At 43.3% G+C, this 18,268-nt stretch overlaps 1 protein-coding gene across 1 annotated transcript in view; it reads left to right on the forward strand.

Moving 5' to 3' along the window:
• The window catches only part of Mtcl1 (microtubule crosslinking factor 1), a 132,977-nt gene that overhangs the window by 60,515 nt on the left and 54,194 nt on the right, over positions 1 to 18,268 (forward strand). Inside the window, exons 4-5 of the mRNA XM_042699201.1 lie at positions 11,559 to 11,618; positions 16,580 to 17,881. Coding sequence (XP_042555135.1) covers positions 11,559 to 11,618; positions 16,580 to 17,881 — 1,362 coding nt within the window. The remainder of the gene's footprint in view (positions 1 to 11,558; positions 11,619 to 16,579; positions 17,882 to 18,268) is intronic.

Consider the following 18,268-nt stretch of genomic DNA (forward strand, 5'->3'; position numbering starts at 1 on the left):
TGGTGTGCAGCCAATTCCAACACATATCAGCTACATCAGAAAAGGGAGAAGGGTGAATTTTCAGGTTAAGAGTCAACTCTAGAACCATCAGAATCCAGCTTAGTTTCACATTCACATATGGCTCATGAGGAGCCACTCATATAAACTGCTGCCTGGAGACTAGATAATGCGTACTGTTGCCATTTCTCACCTCCCCGACACCTTCCAGGACCTCATGGCTTGCAAATGAAGGTCTCGAATACCTGGACTTAGACCAGAATTTCATATGAGAAGCCACTTAGCAATTAAATGTCATCCAGAAGACAGAAAACTGGACTGATGTGGTTTTGGAAGCATGCAAGATTCCATACAGGAGCAAGGTGCATGTAGCTCCAGGCATGCCAGCCTTGCATTTCATCAGTAGTGCATGTGGATTGGTGCCAGACAGAGCCACCACCAATCCCTGTCCATATGGTTTCAGTCTTCTGAGCAGGCCTACCTTGCTCTTTCCTCAACAAGGCACCAACAATTGGACCTTTCCTTTGCCAGGCTGGTGGAAGGGTGCTCCTCAGCCTCTGTCCTCAGGTCACTGTCTGCATCAGAGGCTTCAGCCTTGGGGTCCCTCAGTGGGCACTTGCAGATGGTGGTAGCTTGAATCGTGGTTATCTGCTGTAACTGTTGAGGGGTGCATGAAAAAACCTGGTCTCACCACTGATTGTGCTTTTAAGTCCTATCTCTTAATCATCACCTGAGCAGATATAGTTAGAGTTTGGGGTGTTCAGGGTTTTAGCTCCTTCATAGAAGACAGCACTGGAGAGAATGGAACTGCTTTACTTGATTTTTGCCACATGACACTAGGGTTGTTTGTGATATTTTGCAGAAGGCCTGCTGCTGACCACAGCCCTGCCCTAGCTGTTTTCCTTTAGCAAGGCCTGGAAAGGACGCAGCTGAGGCCTGGCACCACCAGCCAGGGTAGCCCTTCCCTCTGCTGGTCTGTGCCCCAGGGCATGCATTGTTCTTGCATGATGTTCTTCTGCTCCCAAGATGCCTTATAATGGAAGCATATGTATTTGTAGCCCTCACTTACCCATCCAGCTAGAAGGCCATAGTTGGCTAGCCCCTTCATCTACATCAGAGCAGTATCTGAGCACAGAGAGAGGGCATCTCACACTGTGTGAGCCAGTAGCATCCAGGCCCTCCCTGGCAGCTCCATTACTGCTCCTGCTTAAATAAAAACATCAACAATTCCCAGGACATGTAGAGGCTAATGGAGAAGAGAGAAAGAGAGAGCAAGCCAGCAAGCGAGAGAGCTGTTATTCTATAAGAATCATGAAAGCATGATGTAAATCACATGAATGAGCCCTGGCAGACGCTGAGAGAGGGGGATCTAAGTAGCCACTGCTTAGGATGAGAATTGCTGAAGATTTGCCCAAGGGACGGAAATGGTTTTTATGCATAATTCTAGCTAGAGACATGTTTGATATTTCCAAGCAGTTTGGTGGATGATTCATAGAACTAAGCAGTAGCGCAGGATAATAAGGATCTTGGGCAGATGTGGGTCAGTAAGTCAGAGGGAATATTAGGGCTCACCTAATAGGAGGGCCTCTTGAGGTAGAGAGCCTTTAACCAGGAGAGGCAAATAGAGTTTCAGAATTCCATATGCTATCCCCAAATGTCTATTAGGCCCTACTTTGTGTTCCGTGCAAGGATGTAGGTGAGGATCCCCAGCAGGAAGAACTAAGCCTGCTTGGCAGTTAATCCTTGGGTTTAATTTCCTGTTTATTTCTGAGTAGTGTGAACAGTAAGGGTTCATAGTTTTGCCTATCACTGCTAGGTAAGGCAGGACAAAAGCTTAGTGTTGATGTCGGTGTTTGCTTTATAGATCAATTCCACCATCCTCAAAAAAGTAACATCTTTTCTGATTCAAGGAATAGTATAGATGGTCCCTAACTTAGTATCCTTTGACTTAAAATTTATCAACTTTACAATTGTGCAAGAGTGATAAATTCATAGTAGATACTGTAAATTTGAATTTGAATTTTGACCTTAGGCTAGTGATATTCAGTACTTGGTACCATCCTCATGTCCTCTGTCTGGATTGTAAAGTGAGATGAGGCTCCCAGTCAGCCACAAAACCTTGATTCCTACACATGGTGTGCTTTGTTGCTCAGCTCTGATGCTCTGTAGACTGTGTGGGTGAAATGCAGTTGTGGCTTAAGATTTTTATGGTAGGTTTATTAGATTTAACTGCTCTCAAGAAGCACCAATAAATTTTTACTATATTACTTATTGATGAAATTTCTTTTTCTTCCTTCCTTCCTTTCTTCCTTTCTTTCTTTTTTTTTTGCTGGTCGTGGGGCCTGAACTCTGGGCCTGGGCACTGTCCCTCAGCTCTTCAGCTCTAGGCTAGCGCTCTACTACTTGAATCACAACACCACTTCCAGCTTTTTCTGCTTATGTGGTGCTGAAAATTCGAACCCAGGGCCTCATACATGCAAGGCAAACACTCTACCACTGAGCCACCTTCCCAGCCCTATTGATAACATTTCTAAACATATCCATAAAATTTTCTTAAGTATATGTTTTCATCTTACATGTTAAAAATGGACTTTTTAATGAATATTTCCCATTTTTCAACATTTAGCATATCTATATCTATCTGTCGATCGATCGATCGACAGATAGATAGATATTGTCCATTATTGAACTTTGAACTCTGGGCCTGGGTGCTGCCCCTCAGCTCTTCAGCTCAAGGCTAGCGCTCTACCACTTGAGCCACTGCACCACTTCTGGTTTCCTGGTGGTTAATTGGAGAGAAGAGTCTCACGGACATTCCTGCCTGTCTGGGTTTAATGGTGATCCTCAGATCTCAGCCTCCTGAGTACCTAGGATTACAGACAGCCACCAGTGCCCGGTGTAGCAATCATATTTTTAATAGCTATGTGATATTATGTTCACTGTTTTCAGTGACATTGTAAATTTAGGTTTGGAATTTGTATGTTTGTGGTGGGGCGTCTCTGTTCAGCCCAGTAGGACTCAGAGGCCAGGTATATGTGGTAATAGATAGGCTATGACCTTGAAGGTCTTTTTCCTCAGGTTTTGTCACTGGAGCCCAGAGGTCTGTGCTGACTTGTTTTTGTTATACTTTTCTTCAGCCAAAGTGTCTCAATAGTTTTCTGTCTTTTCCAAATAAGGACTTCTGCTGCCTACAACTCAGATCTTTTCAGAAATTACCCCAAGTGCTGGAAAGGCCATTTCATAGCCATGCAGGAGGGGCCTTGTGAGCATGGTAATTGGCAACTTTTCCTATAATAGTTCTTTCAGCTCTTTTGCTAAAGAAAGGTAGACAGAGTGTGTGTGTGTGTGTGTGTGTGTGTGTGTGTGTGTGTGTGTGTGTGTGTGTGTGTTTATTTTTAATGAGAAAAGTTAGCAATTAGGGGATCAGAAACTGTGAAGAAACAAAAACAATCCAAATTTGGGAGGTTGGGCTTTGTGAGTTCTGGAAGTTTGCTCTGTGAATCTGAAGACAAAAGCACAGGCTTGGACGTGGCCTCAGTTTGGAGTCCAGTTGGGATACCTTTTGACATCACTGATGGATAACTTGTCTGTTAATCAGTGATGATATAGTCTATATCACTCCTGTAAACTTAAATTAGATGAGATACTGTCTTAGTCCAGGCTACTTTAACAAAATGCCACAGGCTGACAACACTTACTTTTCACCATTCTGGAGGCTATAGAATCTAAGGTCAGCGTGGCAGCCTGGTGGGAGACTTAGGAAGACCCTCCCTGGCTTGCTGACTCAAGCTCTGGCTCTGAATCCTTTAGGAAGCTTTAGTGTCTCCCTTCCTCTCCTTATAAGGAAGGTCTCATCAGGACCTACCTCATTCAGGCCTAATTACCTCTCCAAGGCTTCCTCTCCTAATACCACATGCTGGATATTAGAGCTTCAGCATGTGAACCATGGCCATGTAAACAATCCCTAACAGTTGTGGAAAGAGAGTTGAGTATTGTGCATGGCCTGAGCCAGTGCCCAGCAAATGGTGATTGGTAATAGCATTGTTCTCTTGAAGGATCTGGAAGAAAGGTCCTGGGGCCCTTAAAGAGAGGGTGAAAGAGAAGGAAAGGAGGATGTCATTTATCCTAGGATATCCTCACATTTCCAGCACAGGGAAAGCTATCCTCACCATCCTTCATTCTCCTGGCACTGAATGAGAACTTTAAGATGTGTAACGAGTTCGGGTGACCTTATCCTTAAAAGGAGAAAAAAGACATATCATCTTCCTTTTCTCAATCTGGTTTTATTCCTGTATGTGCTATAAATCATGCCCTAAACCCAGTGCCTTTTGTAAATCATGAGAGATTGTAAGAAGTTTGGAAATTGGAAATCAGCAGCCTTTGCCCGTTCCTCTGTTCCCCTACTCACTGGTACTTTCAGTGCCCTGATTTTTATGTGCATTTTCTTCCACTGTAAATTTTAAGCCTCAGGTCTATATCAGAGACACTTGAGCAATTGAGATCTTGTCAGTTTTCTGAAGTCACTTGGAAGAAGTTGACATACAAAAGGCAGAGTTAAGAATTGACATGAGAGTCCAAATAATAGCCTAACTTTCATATTTTATTTATTCATATTCAATACTCAGCAAATGCATTGGCCTAACTAATGGATTCAATTTAGATTCGCAAACTTACTCTTTTTTTCTTTTCAATCAGAAGATAGAGAGTAGATTTTGCTGGCATTTGTCCAGATTAAAAGCCAAGTACAGAATCAATCCACAGGCAAGTCTCCTGTTGTGGGGTCCAGTTACTTGATTATCTACATTTACTCTTTCCTTCCCTTTTTGGAGAAAACTATACTGGATCACAGAGTTAGCCACAAAAATAAACTGGGCACCAGTCAGGCTCATACCAATTGTCCTTCTCCAGGGACCTCTGGCCCCCAGTACTCTGCACTGTATAAGATTTGTGGCAGGTGGGAGCACAGAGATTGGCATTCATCACTGCTTGGCTCTAGGCCAGGAGAACATATACCCGAGATCCTGAGCCATACAGCATAGTGGAGTACTGGGCCAGCTTTCTCAGCCCTCAGGGAATTCCCCGGTCTTTTTATCCAACCATATATATAGTTTTACCTGGAGAACCAGACACATAAAAACAGTATCAGTTTGTGGAAGAGATCCAAGAAGTTGGATTGCTATTTTTAAAATATAAAAAGTTTAACTTCCTGGCTTTCTTCCTAATTTCTTTATTTTTTTTAGATGCATTAGTTTTACAAGGGTTGTTTTATTATGACATTTCCACATTTGCATACAATATATCCCATGTCCCCTTTAATCTCATTGGTTTCCTTTAGTATATAAAAAAGAAAAAATATTTTAGGAATCTATTTAGTCTTTTCCCTGAATATTTCTTTCTTTTTTTTTTTTAGTCAGTTGTGGGGCTTGAACTCAAAGCCTGGGCACTGTTCCTGAGTTTTTTTTTTTGCTCAAGGATAGCACTCTACCACTTTAAGCCACATACTACTTCTCATTTTCTGGTGATTAATCATGGACTTTCCCGCCTGGGCTGGATTTGAACCAAGATCCTCATATCTTAGTCTCCTGAGTAGTTAAGATTACCAGCATGAGCCACCAGTGCCAGCTCTTCCCTGAATATTTCTGTTTCTGATATATAATTGTATTTTCTCAAGAACAAATATCTTTTTTCTTAGTTACTTTATAACATTTTGCATCTCAATATTTATTTATTGATTGTTGATTGATTTTTTTGGCTGGTGTGTGGGGCTTGAACTCAGGCCTGGGTGCTGTCCCTGAGATTTTTTCTTTCCTTGCAATGAGGACTGTATATAATTGTGAAATATATTTCTTTCCAAAACTGCCACACGTAGCTTTTAAGGACAAGGTCAAGACACATCACACAAAGATAAACATTTCACTTTTTCTCTTAAAGTAACATTTATGATAAAAATAATTTTCATCATGAGTTTGCTTACATATGTACATTTATATATATATATATATATATATATATATATAATGTAAGTTTTATCTGATAAGCAATGATGTTGGTGTTTTCCCACTAACATTTCAGTGTCAATGCATTTTAAATTCCAGGTCTGCTGAAAACCTTAATTTTTATTAAAAATTGGGGGGTTTGAGCTCAGGGACTGGGCACTGTCCCTGAGCTTTTTCTGCTCAAGGCTAGCCACCAGCACCTGGCCATCTGAAATTTTAATTCTCCTTCCCTCCCTCCCTTTCTTCTTCCCTCCCTTCCTTCCTCCCTCCCTCCCTTCCTTCCTTCCTTCCTTCCTTCCTTCCTTCCTTCCTTCCTCCTTCCTTCCTTCCTTCCTTCCTTCCTTCCTCCCTCCCTCCCTCCCTCCCCCCTCCCTCCCCCCTCCCTCCCTCCCTCCCTCCCTCCTTCCTTCCTTCCTTCCTTCCTTCCTTCCTTCCTTCCTTCCTTCCTTCCTTCCTTCCTTCCTTCCTTCCTTCCTTCCTTCCTTCTGTGTGTACTGATAATGGAGTTTGAGCTCAGGGCCTTTTCTATGACTGATATTCTATAGCTTGAACCATGCTCCGATCCAGTTTTTAAAATTTTATCCTGGTTAATCAGAGATTGAGTCTTTGGACTTTTTCTGCCTTGGCTGGCCTTGAGCCTTTATCCTCAGATCTCTCAGCCTTTTTAGTCACTAGAATTATAAGTGTGAGCTACCAGCCATGTGTAGGATTTATTTTTCTGTGATGTATAGATCTCAGTTTTTTTTTTTTTTGTTATTCTCAGAATATTTATATAGTTGTTCTACACACACATGCCAGGGTGGCAGATTCTTTCTTCACTGATTTAAAGGCTACCTACATGGATGATTAAAATCACATATACTCCCAAAGCTATTTCTGACTTTCTGTTTTGTTCCTTTAATCTGTGTATCCTTGTTCCAATACAAAACTATTGTGTTGTATTTCTGTATTTAACAGCACAAGCCTACTATTATTATTTTTCCTTTCCAAAGTATTTCTTGGCTATTCTCTCTCATATACACCCCCATCAGAGTCAGCAAAGCCTTTCTGCAAAGAGCCAGGTACAAATATTTGAGGTTATTCAGGCTATAGTGGTTTACACTAGTGCTCAGTTCTGCCCTTGACTGAAAAGCAGCTGTAGACAGCGAGGCTGTGTTCTAATGAAATACTGGTTATAAAACAGGCTTGGGCTTGTTTTCTCTTTAGGACAACATGTCACCTCCCCTTTTCTAGATGAAAGTTTTTTTTTTTTTAATCAAGTTCGGTGAGACTTTGACTATCCTCAGAAACACATGAAAAGTACACAGTGTTACATATGTGTACAAACCTATTAGATACATGTTCTATGCATATATATTACATGTAAGAGAAGAATTTGGTTAGTAACATAGTCCTCATGAAATGGTTTGGGAGAAATGTTGTGTCTTTATAATGAAAGGGCTTCCCATCAGGCAGCATCAGCATTCTTTGCATCAGTCATCAACGTTTTATGGTTTCCTTCACGAGTCCTGCAAATTTCTGTTGAACTTTGATGATCACTGCAGTGCTTTCCTCTCATTTGCCATTGTGAGTGGGTGCTGTGATGCCTGTCTTATATTAACCCTGTCTACTCTGTGGTTTGCTATAGCAAGATCACAAGACTCGGAGTTATGCTGCCCATCTGAAAAGGTACAGGAGAGAGGCTGGAGGAATTCACCCATAGTTACCTGCCTTCTGGCTTTCCCTTCCTGCTGGAGGCCTCTCTGTGAATGTGATCCTGCCTCTAGGGTCCAGTGCAGCAACTTGTGATTCTGCATGGTCATTAAGAACCTTTTGTGTCCACTGCTAGCTTTCATTTTGAGTTTGTGGCTTTAGTTTTCTTCCAGTGTGTAGAAGGTCTGTGTTCTGTTTTATCAGGAGAGTGTGTTGAAATTCAGAGTAGCTCTTTGATGGTCATGATTGTTACCACAGGCTCCGATTTAAAAGGCTTACTTAAAGCCTGAGGAACAGTCCCTCTCACCCTCCTTCCTTCCTTCCTCTTCTCTTCCACTTTCTCTTCCTTCTTTTCCCTCCCTTCTTCCCTCCCCCCCTCAACTGTTTTGTAACTCTTCCTTGTAGTAAATCATCAGAAACAGCTCTCTCACCCTGCTTATTCAAAGAAAAGCAACTTAGCTTCAGGGAGAAGGTGAAGCTCTTGGAAAACCTACTTATGGAAGGGAAAATCTCAGATGATTCTTAAGAAAAGCTTAGCAGCCTGTTGCAGAAGAGTGGCTTTCGATTGGCTCTGTGTTTCCAAAAACAAAGAGAAATAAAGCCATTCCTGCAGCTGGCATATAGAAGTAGTTCCTTCATTGTGTATATATACCACATTTTCTTGATCCATTCATCTACTGAGGGACATCTGGTTCCATATCTTAGCTATGGTAAATAATGCTGCAATAAACATAGTTGTGCTGGTAGCTTTAGTATGGCCTTGTTTGTGATCATTTGGGTAAATGCCCAAAAGTGGGATTGCTGGGTTGTAGGGGAGCTCTATGTGAAGTCTTTTGAGGAACCTCCATACTACTTTCCAAAGTGGTTGAACAAGTTTACACTCCCACCAACAATGAAGTAAGGTTCCCTTCTGTCCACATCCCCTCCAGCATCTGTTTTTGTTAGAGTTCTTGATTTTTGCCATTCTAACTGGGGTGAGGTGGTATCTCAATGTTGTTTTGATTTGCATTTCTTTTATGGCTAGGGAGGTTGAGCATTTCTTCATGTGTTTATTGGCCATCCTTCTTTCTTCTTCAGAGAAGTTTCTCTTTAAGTCTTTAGCCCACTTATTTATTGGGCAGTTGTTTCTTTGAGGATTTGTTGTTGGGGGATTTAATTTTTTGAGTTCCAAGTATATTTTAAATATGAGACCCGGGAATTCTATGCCTCCATCAGAAAGAATGACATTGCCCCATTTGTTAGGAAATGGAAAGGCTTGGAAAAAATTATATTAAGTGAAGTAAGCCAAGCCCAAGGAAACATAGGTCCCATGGTTTCCCTTATTTGCAATATCTAGTATATGTATGAGTCAAGCAGAAAAGGGCAGATATTGTGATGTTAGGAAAATGAACCCTTAGATATGCATTTTAATGTTTTTTTCTTTCATGCATTTGTTTCTAACGCATTTATAAGATGATTTCTTTTTTGCTTTGTATGTCCCTCCCCCACAGTATAACCCCTGCTTTCACTATATTTGATGTCGGTATAATTTGTGGAGGAGAAGGGAAAAAACAGGTCGTTTAAGGATACAGGTGGACCTATTGCAACAATGAGAAGTACAAGTTGTCATGTCGAAAACGAACTTTACAACTTTGGTGGGGGGGGGGGAGGATTGGGTGGAGGGGCGGGGGGGGGGGGGGCTGGGAAGGGATGTGAAGGGTAAACAAAGGAGGAGGCTGCAATGCTTGATAAGAAATGTACTCATTATCTTGCCCATATAATTGTAACCCCTCTGTATAGTATGTTCACAAAAAATTAAAATTAAAAAAAAAAGAAATAGCTCCTTCACCACCAACACCACACCAACCCCTACCATCCCCACCCCAGTTAAGTCTGGAGCCTATAACTGACTATACTCCTGACTTACCAGCACCCCAGGCTGTCTTTGTAACTTCTTCCTCCCATTTTTCCCTAGGGCTTTCTTTCAAAATACATGGTTTCTTTTATATAAGAGGTCTCCAACCTCTTAGAGGCTAATGGGAAGCTAGAATTATAATTGTTTCCTATCTTAAAATTCCCCCAGTGAATGGCAAGGCTTGGCATTCCGCGAGGGAGATGCTTTGACTAGCACAGAGTCAATGGACTTGAGTTCTCCCTGGATGTAACTTGCATAGGCACCTCCTCTCTAAACTGTCGTGATGCTGAGAAGCTGCACAGAGGCAAAGCCAGAGAAGTCCAGTACAGAGCCCTGCTTGCAGAGTTGAAGGAGGGGTTACTGAGATTCTTTGTGCCAGACTGGCCAGGATCTGTTTGCTGGTAGAGCTTTACTTGCCCTGGTACTGTTTACTCCCATTTTCTTCAAGGGAGGCTACACATCTCTTCATGTTTCTCCAGGATGCACCTCTTCTTGCAGGTCTTTCTGTTTGTCTTTGTACTCTTTCTTAGCAGGATCAGTTCTGGCTCCTGCTAGTTAGTTTTTAACATCCTGTAGTCCTGTGACTCATACCTATGTTTCAGTTGATTCCATTTCCTCCCTGGAGAGTAAAGGTGCACCTGTAATGTCACTCACTAAGAGTTCCTGGCCACAGTTCTTTTACTGTGCAATTATACTTCTTCATCCATGAATTCAACCAACCATGACTCAAAATATCTGAAAAATCTTTTGTCTGTGCTGAACATGTGCAGGCTTTGTTTTTCTTGTAGTTATTACCTAAACAACATCGTATAACAGCTATTTAAACAGTCTTGCATCCTATTAGGTATTATAAGTAATCTCAGAATGACTTAAAAATGCATGGAGGATTTTTGGGGGTTCTATGCAAATATGGCATACTTTTATGTAAGAAACGAGCACTGGAGGATTTTGGTATCCTGGTGGGGGAGGGAAGACTCTTGGTACTGGGAGATGGTTGCGTGGGAAACTAGGCAGGTACCACATTGGAATAAATTACTGACACCTATAGGATGCTGGTTTGATCATGAATTGTAGTAGCTTTTTAGCAAGAAGTTTAAAACCTAATCTGGGCTGGTATATAATCCTAGAATCCTATAATCCTAAATACTAGGGAGGTAGAGATCTGAAGGGTTGTTCCAAACCAACTTGGACAAATGTTCATGAGACTTATCTAAAAAATTTTAAAAAATAAGTGTAGTACCCCCTACCCCTAAAAAATTGTAATGTAGATAAAGTTTTTTTTTTAAAATTTTTTCTTCATGAACAGGAGCCATTGACTTACCCATTTCTACCACTTTTTTTTTTTCTGGTCCTGGGGTTTCAACTCTGGGCCTGGGTGCTGTCCCTAAGCTTTTGTGCTCAAGGCTAGCACTATACCACTTGAGCCATGTCTCCACTTTTAGCTTTTTCTGTGATTAATTAGAGATAAGAGTCTCATGGACTTTCCTGCCTGTGCTGGCTTCAAACCGTGATCCTCAGATTTCAGCCTCCTGAGTAGCTAGGATTACAGGTGTGAGCCACTAGCACCTGGCCTTTCTACCATTTTTTTTTTTATCTAACCACTCAGGAAACACCAATTAATTTTGATAGGAGACCAAACAAATCATAATCAGGAAATAAGCCAGTTCCAGAAATTCCATATCTCTCCTATCTTTGGCCTCTTTTTGCCTTTTCTTCATTATTATAAATTATTCAAGCCATCTTTCTTTTTCACTAAATTGAATCATTGAGGAATCCATCCCCTAATATGATAATTAGAGTATAAAGTGTCTTAGTGCTCAAAGACCTCACAAATGCATTTAAATGTTGAGTCTAAATTGTTTCTCAATGATAAAGGAAAGCAGCTTCTGTGCGCGCATGTCCCACTCATAAGGTGAGACACATTGCCAGGTGTCCTGTGTCATTCTTTAATAACGGAATGTCACTTGGCTCTGTTCCAGAGTTCCCTAAAGAGAAGAAGCAGCCGGGAAATGTTCAAAGAGAAGAAAACCTTTAACCAGGTGAGCTGAGGCCTTCATTCAAAATGTTTTGTCTCGGAAAGAGGAAGCTTACACCTTGCTTTGAATTGTCTTGAAACAGTCAAAGAAACATTACTTGCCAAAACATCTGTATTTATACAAAACTTCCATAGGTGAACATTTTATTTCTGAAACTACAGCTTCTTCCGTTAATTTCTCTCATGCATTGGCAGCTTTTTAGGAAAGAGAAGAAACTTGCTTTGTGTGAAAATATAACTACATGTAGTCCCAGGAGCTGGCCATATTGGTAGAAATGCTTTGGCCTTCAGAGTCATTCATACAGTAAAGTAATTCAGCTACTAGACAGTTTGGTCATTCATTAGCCATTGTTTTGAGAGTGTATGTGTTTTAAATGTGTAGCTGAAGAATATGGAAAGAAAATTTAATTTCCAAATGGAAAGTAAATATTTTAGCCCTCCCTATGTACATGATAATGTGTTCTTCAAAGCTTTCTTAGCTCTTCTGAAAGTTGTTTTACTGGATTCCTTTCTTCTCTTTAAAAGTGCTGCTAGTATTAGGTTCTGGATAGAACAAAGGTTGCATTGGGCTATCAGCTCACCAAACACTTAAGAGCAAGTAGTAATTGGAGAAATACAATAAGTCAAAGTTTTGAGGAAGGCCCAAAGGCTTCAGTGTAGTACTACCTTGAAAATTCCTCTTTTCCTGATTCCCTCTGGTTCCTATGTTCTCCAAACTCGTGGAGGAGGGTCCAGTCTCCTGAGCAACAGGAATGCCAAGGATTAACTATTTTCTTTCACCCTTAGCCTTCTAAATCTCATTCTGAAGTCCATTTATCACAGGGAAATTAAAGGCATCTCATTGCTGGGCTCCTCCCTTTCCTGAGCTTAGAATTTGTTTCCATCTTTCTGGCTCTTGGCCAGCAAAAACCTTTTCTCTTCTTTACCTATGATGAGAGGAACAGCATTCACCCATGGGTAAAACAGGACAACCATAGCTGCTATTGCTCCCTGGGTGGGGATGTGTGGGGTTACCCTGCTCTGCCGGTGGGGTAATTGAGAAAAGAGTTTCTGTCCAGCAGAATGGTGGAATGGAGCACCTCGGGAACTGCAGGTCGGCCACCAAAACCCAAAGGAAGCTGGCGCCTCGGCGCAAGGTAGGCATGCGGGCAGTCAGCCGCTGGAGTGCTGGCTAGATGGCAGACTTGCAAGCCAGAGAATATATACTAAATTATGGCAGTATATTTCTGTTGCTTGTCAAGGCCTTTCCAGCTGGTGGTGACGGTGCTGGTCTCTGTGTGTTTGAACCTGTGCCATGCTTGCCATCTCTGCACTCAGAGGGAATAGTTTCATGTGGAAAGTTAGACTTGGTCTTGTGCTTTCATACTGCATTCTGGGAGCTATCCTCTGGGCTCTTGGAATCAGAGCTTGGTACTCTTAATCTTAGGGTGCAGTCTAGAGGCCTCCCCTACAGTCTTGGCTCCCAATAGTTGAGCCAAGGCTAGGATTATCCTTCTGATAATAATGGCTACCCCACTCAGTTTCCTCCCAGGATTAGGATATGCTCTCTCACACACAGGCTTCCCTGGGAAATGGGCCCCATGCCAGTGCAGTGGCCTCGGGGAAGGAATCTGACTCCTTCATTTACCACCCACTCCTTTGGCTCCAAGGTTGTCGTTCTATCTGACTCTGCTTCAGGCTTGGTGGCAGCTTTGTAGTGCATGAGCGTTGAGTTGAAATGACAGCATGCTTTCCCATATGTCAGGCTCCTACTGTTTCTATAGTTTCTTTCTTTAGGGAACAAGAAGACTTTGTGGACATTTTGTCATTCCTCAGGTAATCTGCAGATCGGATGGTCACTAGGGCCTGTCATGGAGTGCCACTTTAACTAACCTGGTTTAGGCTCCAGGAGATAGGGAGAAAATGGTGTTAGCCATAGTAGGCTTGTAGGGGGGGGGGGGGGGTTAGTGGATAGATGGAAAGAGTGAAAGGTTCAAGGTTTTCAGAAAGCCATGGTTATTGGAGGGCTCTGTGTGATTTTCTACTGGCATAAAGGAGTGTACATATATACTTAGAACTTCCATGATATTTTACTGTCCTTTTCAGAGGCCCTCCTTCCCCTCAGTTCTTTATTTTGCTTTGGGGGAAGGGAGAAGCTCTTAGAAGAGCTGTCTGAGAGTTTCAGATCCAGAGACTTTGTGAGCTGTGTAGACCCCTTTCACTTCTAACACATCAAGGCCTCTCATTGGTCACTGTCCATCCCTTTCTATGGCCTAGTTTGGAGTCTCAGGCTGGAGGTGGCCAGAGGATGGAGCCCAGTGTCCCCATTGCTGGACCAAGTTCTCTTCAGTGATATCTACTGCCCAGATATATCTGCTTCAGAGGTGGAAATGGGATCCTTTAGGCAATTTTGGTACAGGGCCAAATGCTGGCTATCTGGATAAGGCTGGGTTGAGGAGCCTCCTCTGTCTTCCTCATATTTAATTCCCCCAAGAATTCACTTAAGTTACCTACAATCTTTCTCCATTGGTTAGTCTTTTACCTTCCTTTAAAGTCCATTTTTTTATTTATTACACATCAGTCAAAAAGTGCTTTTAATTGTGCTACTTTAGAAAGTTCTAAGACACTGGGGTTGTTTAAAAATAATGGCAGTTTCTGCTACAGAGTTGGTACTCAATATTTGCTGAATGAATGAATAAAGAATGAGCAAGTATGCTTTCTGTTTGGTACTAGATAAACAGTATATTTTTTAAAGGCCTGTGTAGGCTCTACTTAAAAAAAAGTTATTACTGTTGTATCAATGATAACTCATTTTTCTCAGTGGTTATGAGTAGGACAATAACCCTTTTTATGTCTCTCTAACCAACACCTAACCACATTGCTAATATGATAAGTTCTTATAACTTAAAGGTTATTTATAGATTACTCCCCTGTCAAATGGGGAAAGGACTAAGCAGGGGAAGGAAACAGGACTACCAGCTACATTCATAATTTTAATTCAGACAAAGTAGCAAGTTAGACTTAGGGCACTAGGGTAAGATGATTTGCCAGTTACAACCCAGTTTGTGCATTTCTTTTGTTGTTGTTGTTGGTTGTAGGGCTTGAATGCTGTCCCTGAGCTCTTCAGCTCAAAGCTAGCACTCTACCTCTTGAGCCACAGTGCCACTTTTGGGTTTTCTGGTGGTTTATTGTAGATACGTAGATAAGAGTCTCATGGACTTTCTTGCCCAGGCTGGCTTTGAACTGTGATCCTCAGATCTCAGCCTCCTGAGTAGCTAGGATTACAGGCATGAGCCACCAGTGCTCAGCTTGTAGGTATTATTTTAATGACCTCATAATGACATTGTGGTTCAGGGAGGATCCTGCTTTGGGAGACAGTATCATTTCACCTAAGTCCTTGAATAGTGTTTGGGGACAAAGCTAGGGCTATGAATAGCATATTGGACCCCAAACCCAACAGGACTGGTTTTGTCCTCTTCCTCTCAGAGGACAGTGGGAATTCATTTCTCCTCCCATGGCTTTATGGGAGAGAAGAGGCCAAGATAGGGAGAAAAGGAAAGTTAGGTTAGTGTCTGTTTTATGGCTAATATGCTGCCAGAATATGGCAGAGTGAGGTGGGTTCTCTGAGCATGAAAGTTATGCTGACTCTACCAGATCTTTTGAACAAAAGTGATCCTTTGTCAGAGTTAATAGTTTCGCCCTCAGACAGTGGATTTGTTCTCAAGGGTGGTTAAGCAGCCTGGCCCACAGTGTGGTGAATCTCAAAGCTATAGTTAACACTTTATCCATGGGATACAGAAGCCTTTACTAGTATCATTGCCCCACTCCTCCCATTGCCCTTTGAAATTTCTGTTAACCAAAGATGAAATTGCTCATTGCTCCCATTCACTGAATATGAATAATAAAACAACTTTGTAAGGCCAGGATAGAATTCATATTGTTTCAAAGCATGGAGACTCTGATTAGAAAGGCAGAGTTGACTTTCTACTTGGTCTAGAAAGTGCCTCCAACCAGCCAATGCAGGCTATTTGGCATTGTAGGCCATTAGTGGCAGAACTTTGCTTTGGTACCTGGTTGCTCTACCACTTCAGTTACATCTCTAGTCCTGAAAAGCCTTTGGGAACTCTCCAGAAATCTCTGGTATTTCCCTTGGTATTCTGCTGAGAATTACTCAGGTTTGCAAACACTTGACTAAGTTAACTTCCTACTGTAGTATCATAGCAACTAAAGGGAACAGGGTGGGACCAAAGGTCAAGTGGCTCTTGCAGAACAAGCTTGGCCATAGCCTGGTTTTTTTGTTTTGTGGTGGCCAACATGTGTTAGTCATAAGCACTTGATTCTGACATAGCACCTCCACTTCCAAAGACCCCTTGTGCTCATCACCTCATTGTCCTGTCTTTATATCATTCTTCTGGTATTTTGAGAAAGGGGAGATGGCAAGGGAGAGGTCCATTGCCAACTGGTGGAAAGCTGGGCTCGGATTGGGAGGTACTTGATTCCTCATCCTGGTGGAACCTTGTAGATTACCAGCCACTTAGAATGAGAATGGGATCTTCACTGGGGAGACCCTGAACCCTGTACCAGGTTTCAATGACGGGTTCTGGTGCCTTTCAAAACTCGCTGGTCACATAGAGTCACCGTATTACTGATGGTTGTTGGTTTCATTTCATTTTCTCTTGCATTCATGACTTGTATGGTGATTTTCCTGTGCATGCTTTTTACCAAAACTAATCCTTCAGTTTCTTGTCTCCTGTAACAAAGCAAACAAACCATGGGCCTTCCCTAGGTCTCATCCATGAAGATTCTGGGCTCCCTGATGCTTTGTCCTGGCTCTCTTCTCCACGTAACTTGACAGCACCGGCAGAGAAATTGGTGTTTTGTGTTTATGTGTGTGTTTTGGGGGCGAGGTGCGAGGGGAATCATCAAAAAACACGAACATTTGGTATTTTCAAATAACCCTTCTCCCGGGCTGTTCTTTCCTGGCAGGAAGACAGTGCCGATTTGAAGTGCCAGCTGCAATTTGCCAAAGAGGAAGCCTCCCTGATGCGCAAAAAGATGGCCAAGCTGGGGAGGGAGAAGGACGAGTTGGAGCAGGAGCTCCAGAAGTACAAGTCACTGTATGGTGATGTGGATAGCCCCCTCCCCACAGGGGAAGCCGGGGGACCTCCCAGTACCAGGGAGGCAGAGCTAAAGCTACGGCTGAAGCTGGTAGAGGAGGAAGCCAACATCTTGGGCAGGAAGATTGTGGAGCTAGAGGTGGAGAACCGAGGCCTCAAAGCAGAGATGGAGGACATGCGGATTCAGCATGAGCGTGAAGGAACAGGCCGGGACCACGTGCCAAGCATTCCTACCTCACCCTTTGGGGACTCTCTGGAGTCCTCTGCGGAGCTCCGCCGACACTTGCAGTTTGTGGAAGAGGAGGCGGAGCTTCTGAGGAGGTCCATATCTGAGATCGAAGACCACAACCGGCAGTTGACCAATGAGCTGAGCAAGTTCAAGTTTGAACCTCGCCAGGAGCCAGGATGGCTTGGAGACAGCACAGGTAAGGGCCCTGGAACTGGGGTGCCACTGCAGGAGGAACTAAAGTCTGCTAGGCTGCAGATCAGTGAGCTGAGTGGGAAGGTCATGAAGCTCCAGTATGAGAACCGAGTGCTGTTGTCCAATGTCCAGCGCTGCGACCTGGCTGCCCACCTGGGGCTGCGTGCCCCAAGCCCTAGGGACAGTGATGCCGACAGTGACACAGGCAAGAAAGAGAGTGATGGGGAAGAAGGCCGCCTGCCCCAGCCCAAACGGGAAGGGCCAGTGGGTGGGGAAAGTGACTCGGAGGACATGTTTGAGAGAACATCAGGCTTTGGGAGTGGAAAGCCTTCAGAGGCAAGCGAGCAGTGTCCAGTAGAGCTTCTGAGAGCCCGAGAGGACACCGAATGCTTGGTGACCTTAAAGCAGGAGGCCCAGCGACTGGAGAGGACTGTGGAGCGCCTCATCATGGACACAGATGACTTCATCCATGACTCAGGGCTGCAGGGCAGCAGCCTGGCCTTGACTGGTATCCAGGGTGAGGGTGAAAGGGGCCAGAATGAACCCCACCTGCTGGGGACCATCAGTGTAAAGATGAAAGCTTTCAGGAAAGAGCTGCAGGCCTTCCTGGAACAGGTGACCCGGATTGGGGATGGGCTGTCACCTTTGTCCCACCTCACGGAGTCATCGAGCTTCCTCTCCACGGTGACCTCTGTGTCCCGGGACTCCCCCATCGGGAACCTAGGGAAGGAGCTGGGCCCAGACTTGCAGGTAAGGGGGCTTCTGGCTTTGCCTCCCTGCTCCGTCTTGCTCTTCCTCCTCCTGGCTGGCATTTTTGCTCTGGGGCTCGCATTGCTCACGGCTGCTTGGTTATGATTTCAGACCTGCATTTGTACTAAAGCCTCCAGCACCAACCAAATCCTTTCTCTTGGTTGGGTTGTTTTGTTTTTGTTTTTTTTTTTTTTAAGTTCTCTTTATTTCCTTGTTTCTTCCTCCGTTTCTTCTTTTGATTTTTAACTTCGCGGCTGCTGGTGGCTCAGAGGCCCCCCCTCATGACATGGCTAAACCTGGTGGGGGTCTAGAGACCAACACAGCCTGTCCCTGCTCCTTTCTCAAACAACCAGCCACCTCGATGAAGAAGTAATAAGGAGTTTAAGA

This window comes from Dipodomys spectabilis, unplaced genomic scaffold, assembly GCF_019054845.1.
Source record: "Dipodomys spectabilis isolate Male_0828 unplaced genomic scaffold, ASM1905484v1 ptg000235l, whole genome shotgun sequence".
Lineage (NCBI taxonomy): Eukaryota > Metazoa > Chordata > Mammalia > Rodentia > Heteromyidae > Dipodomys > Dipodomys spectabilis.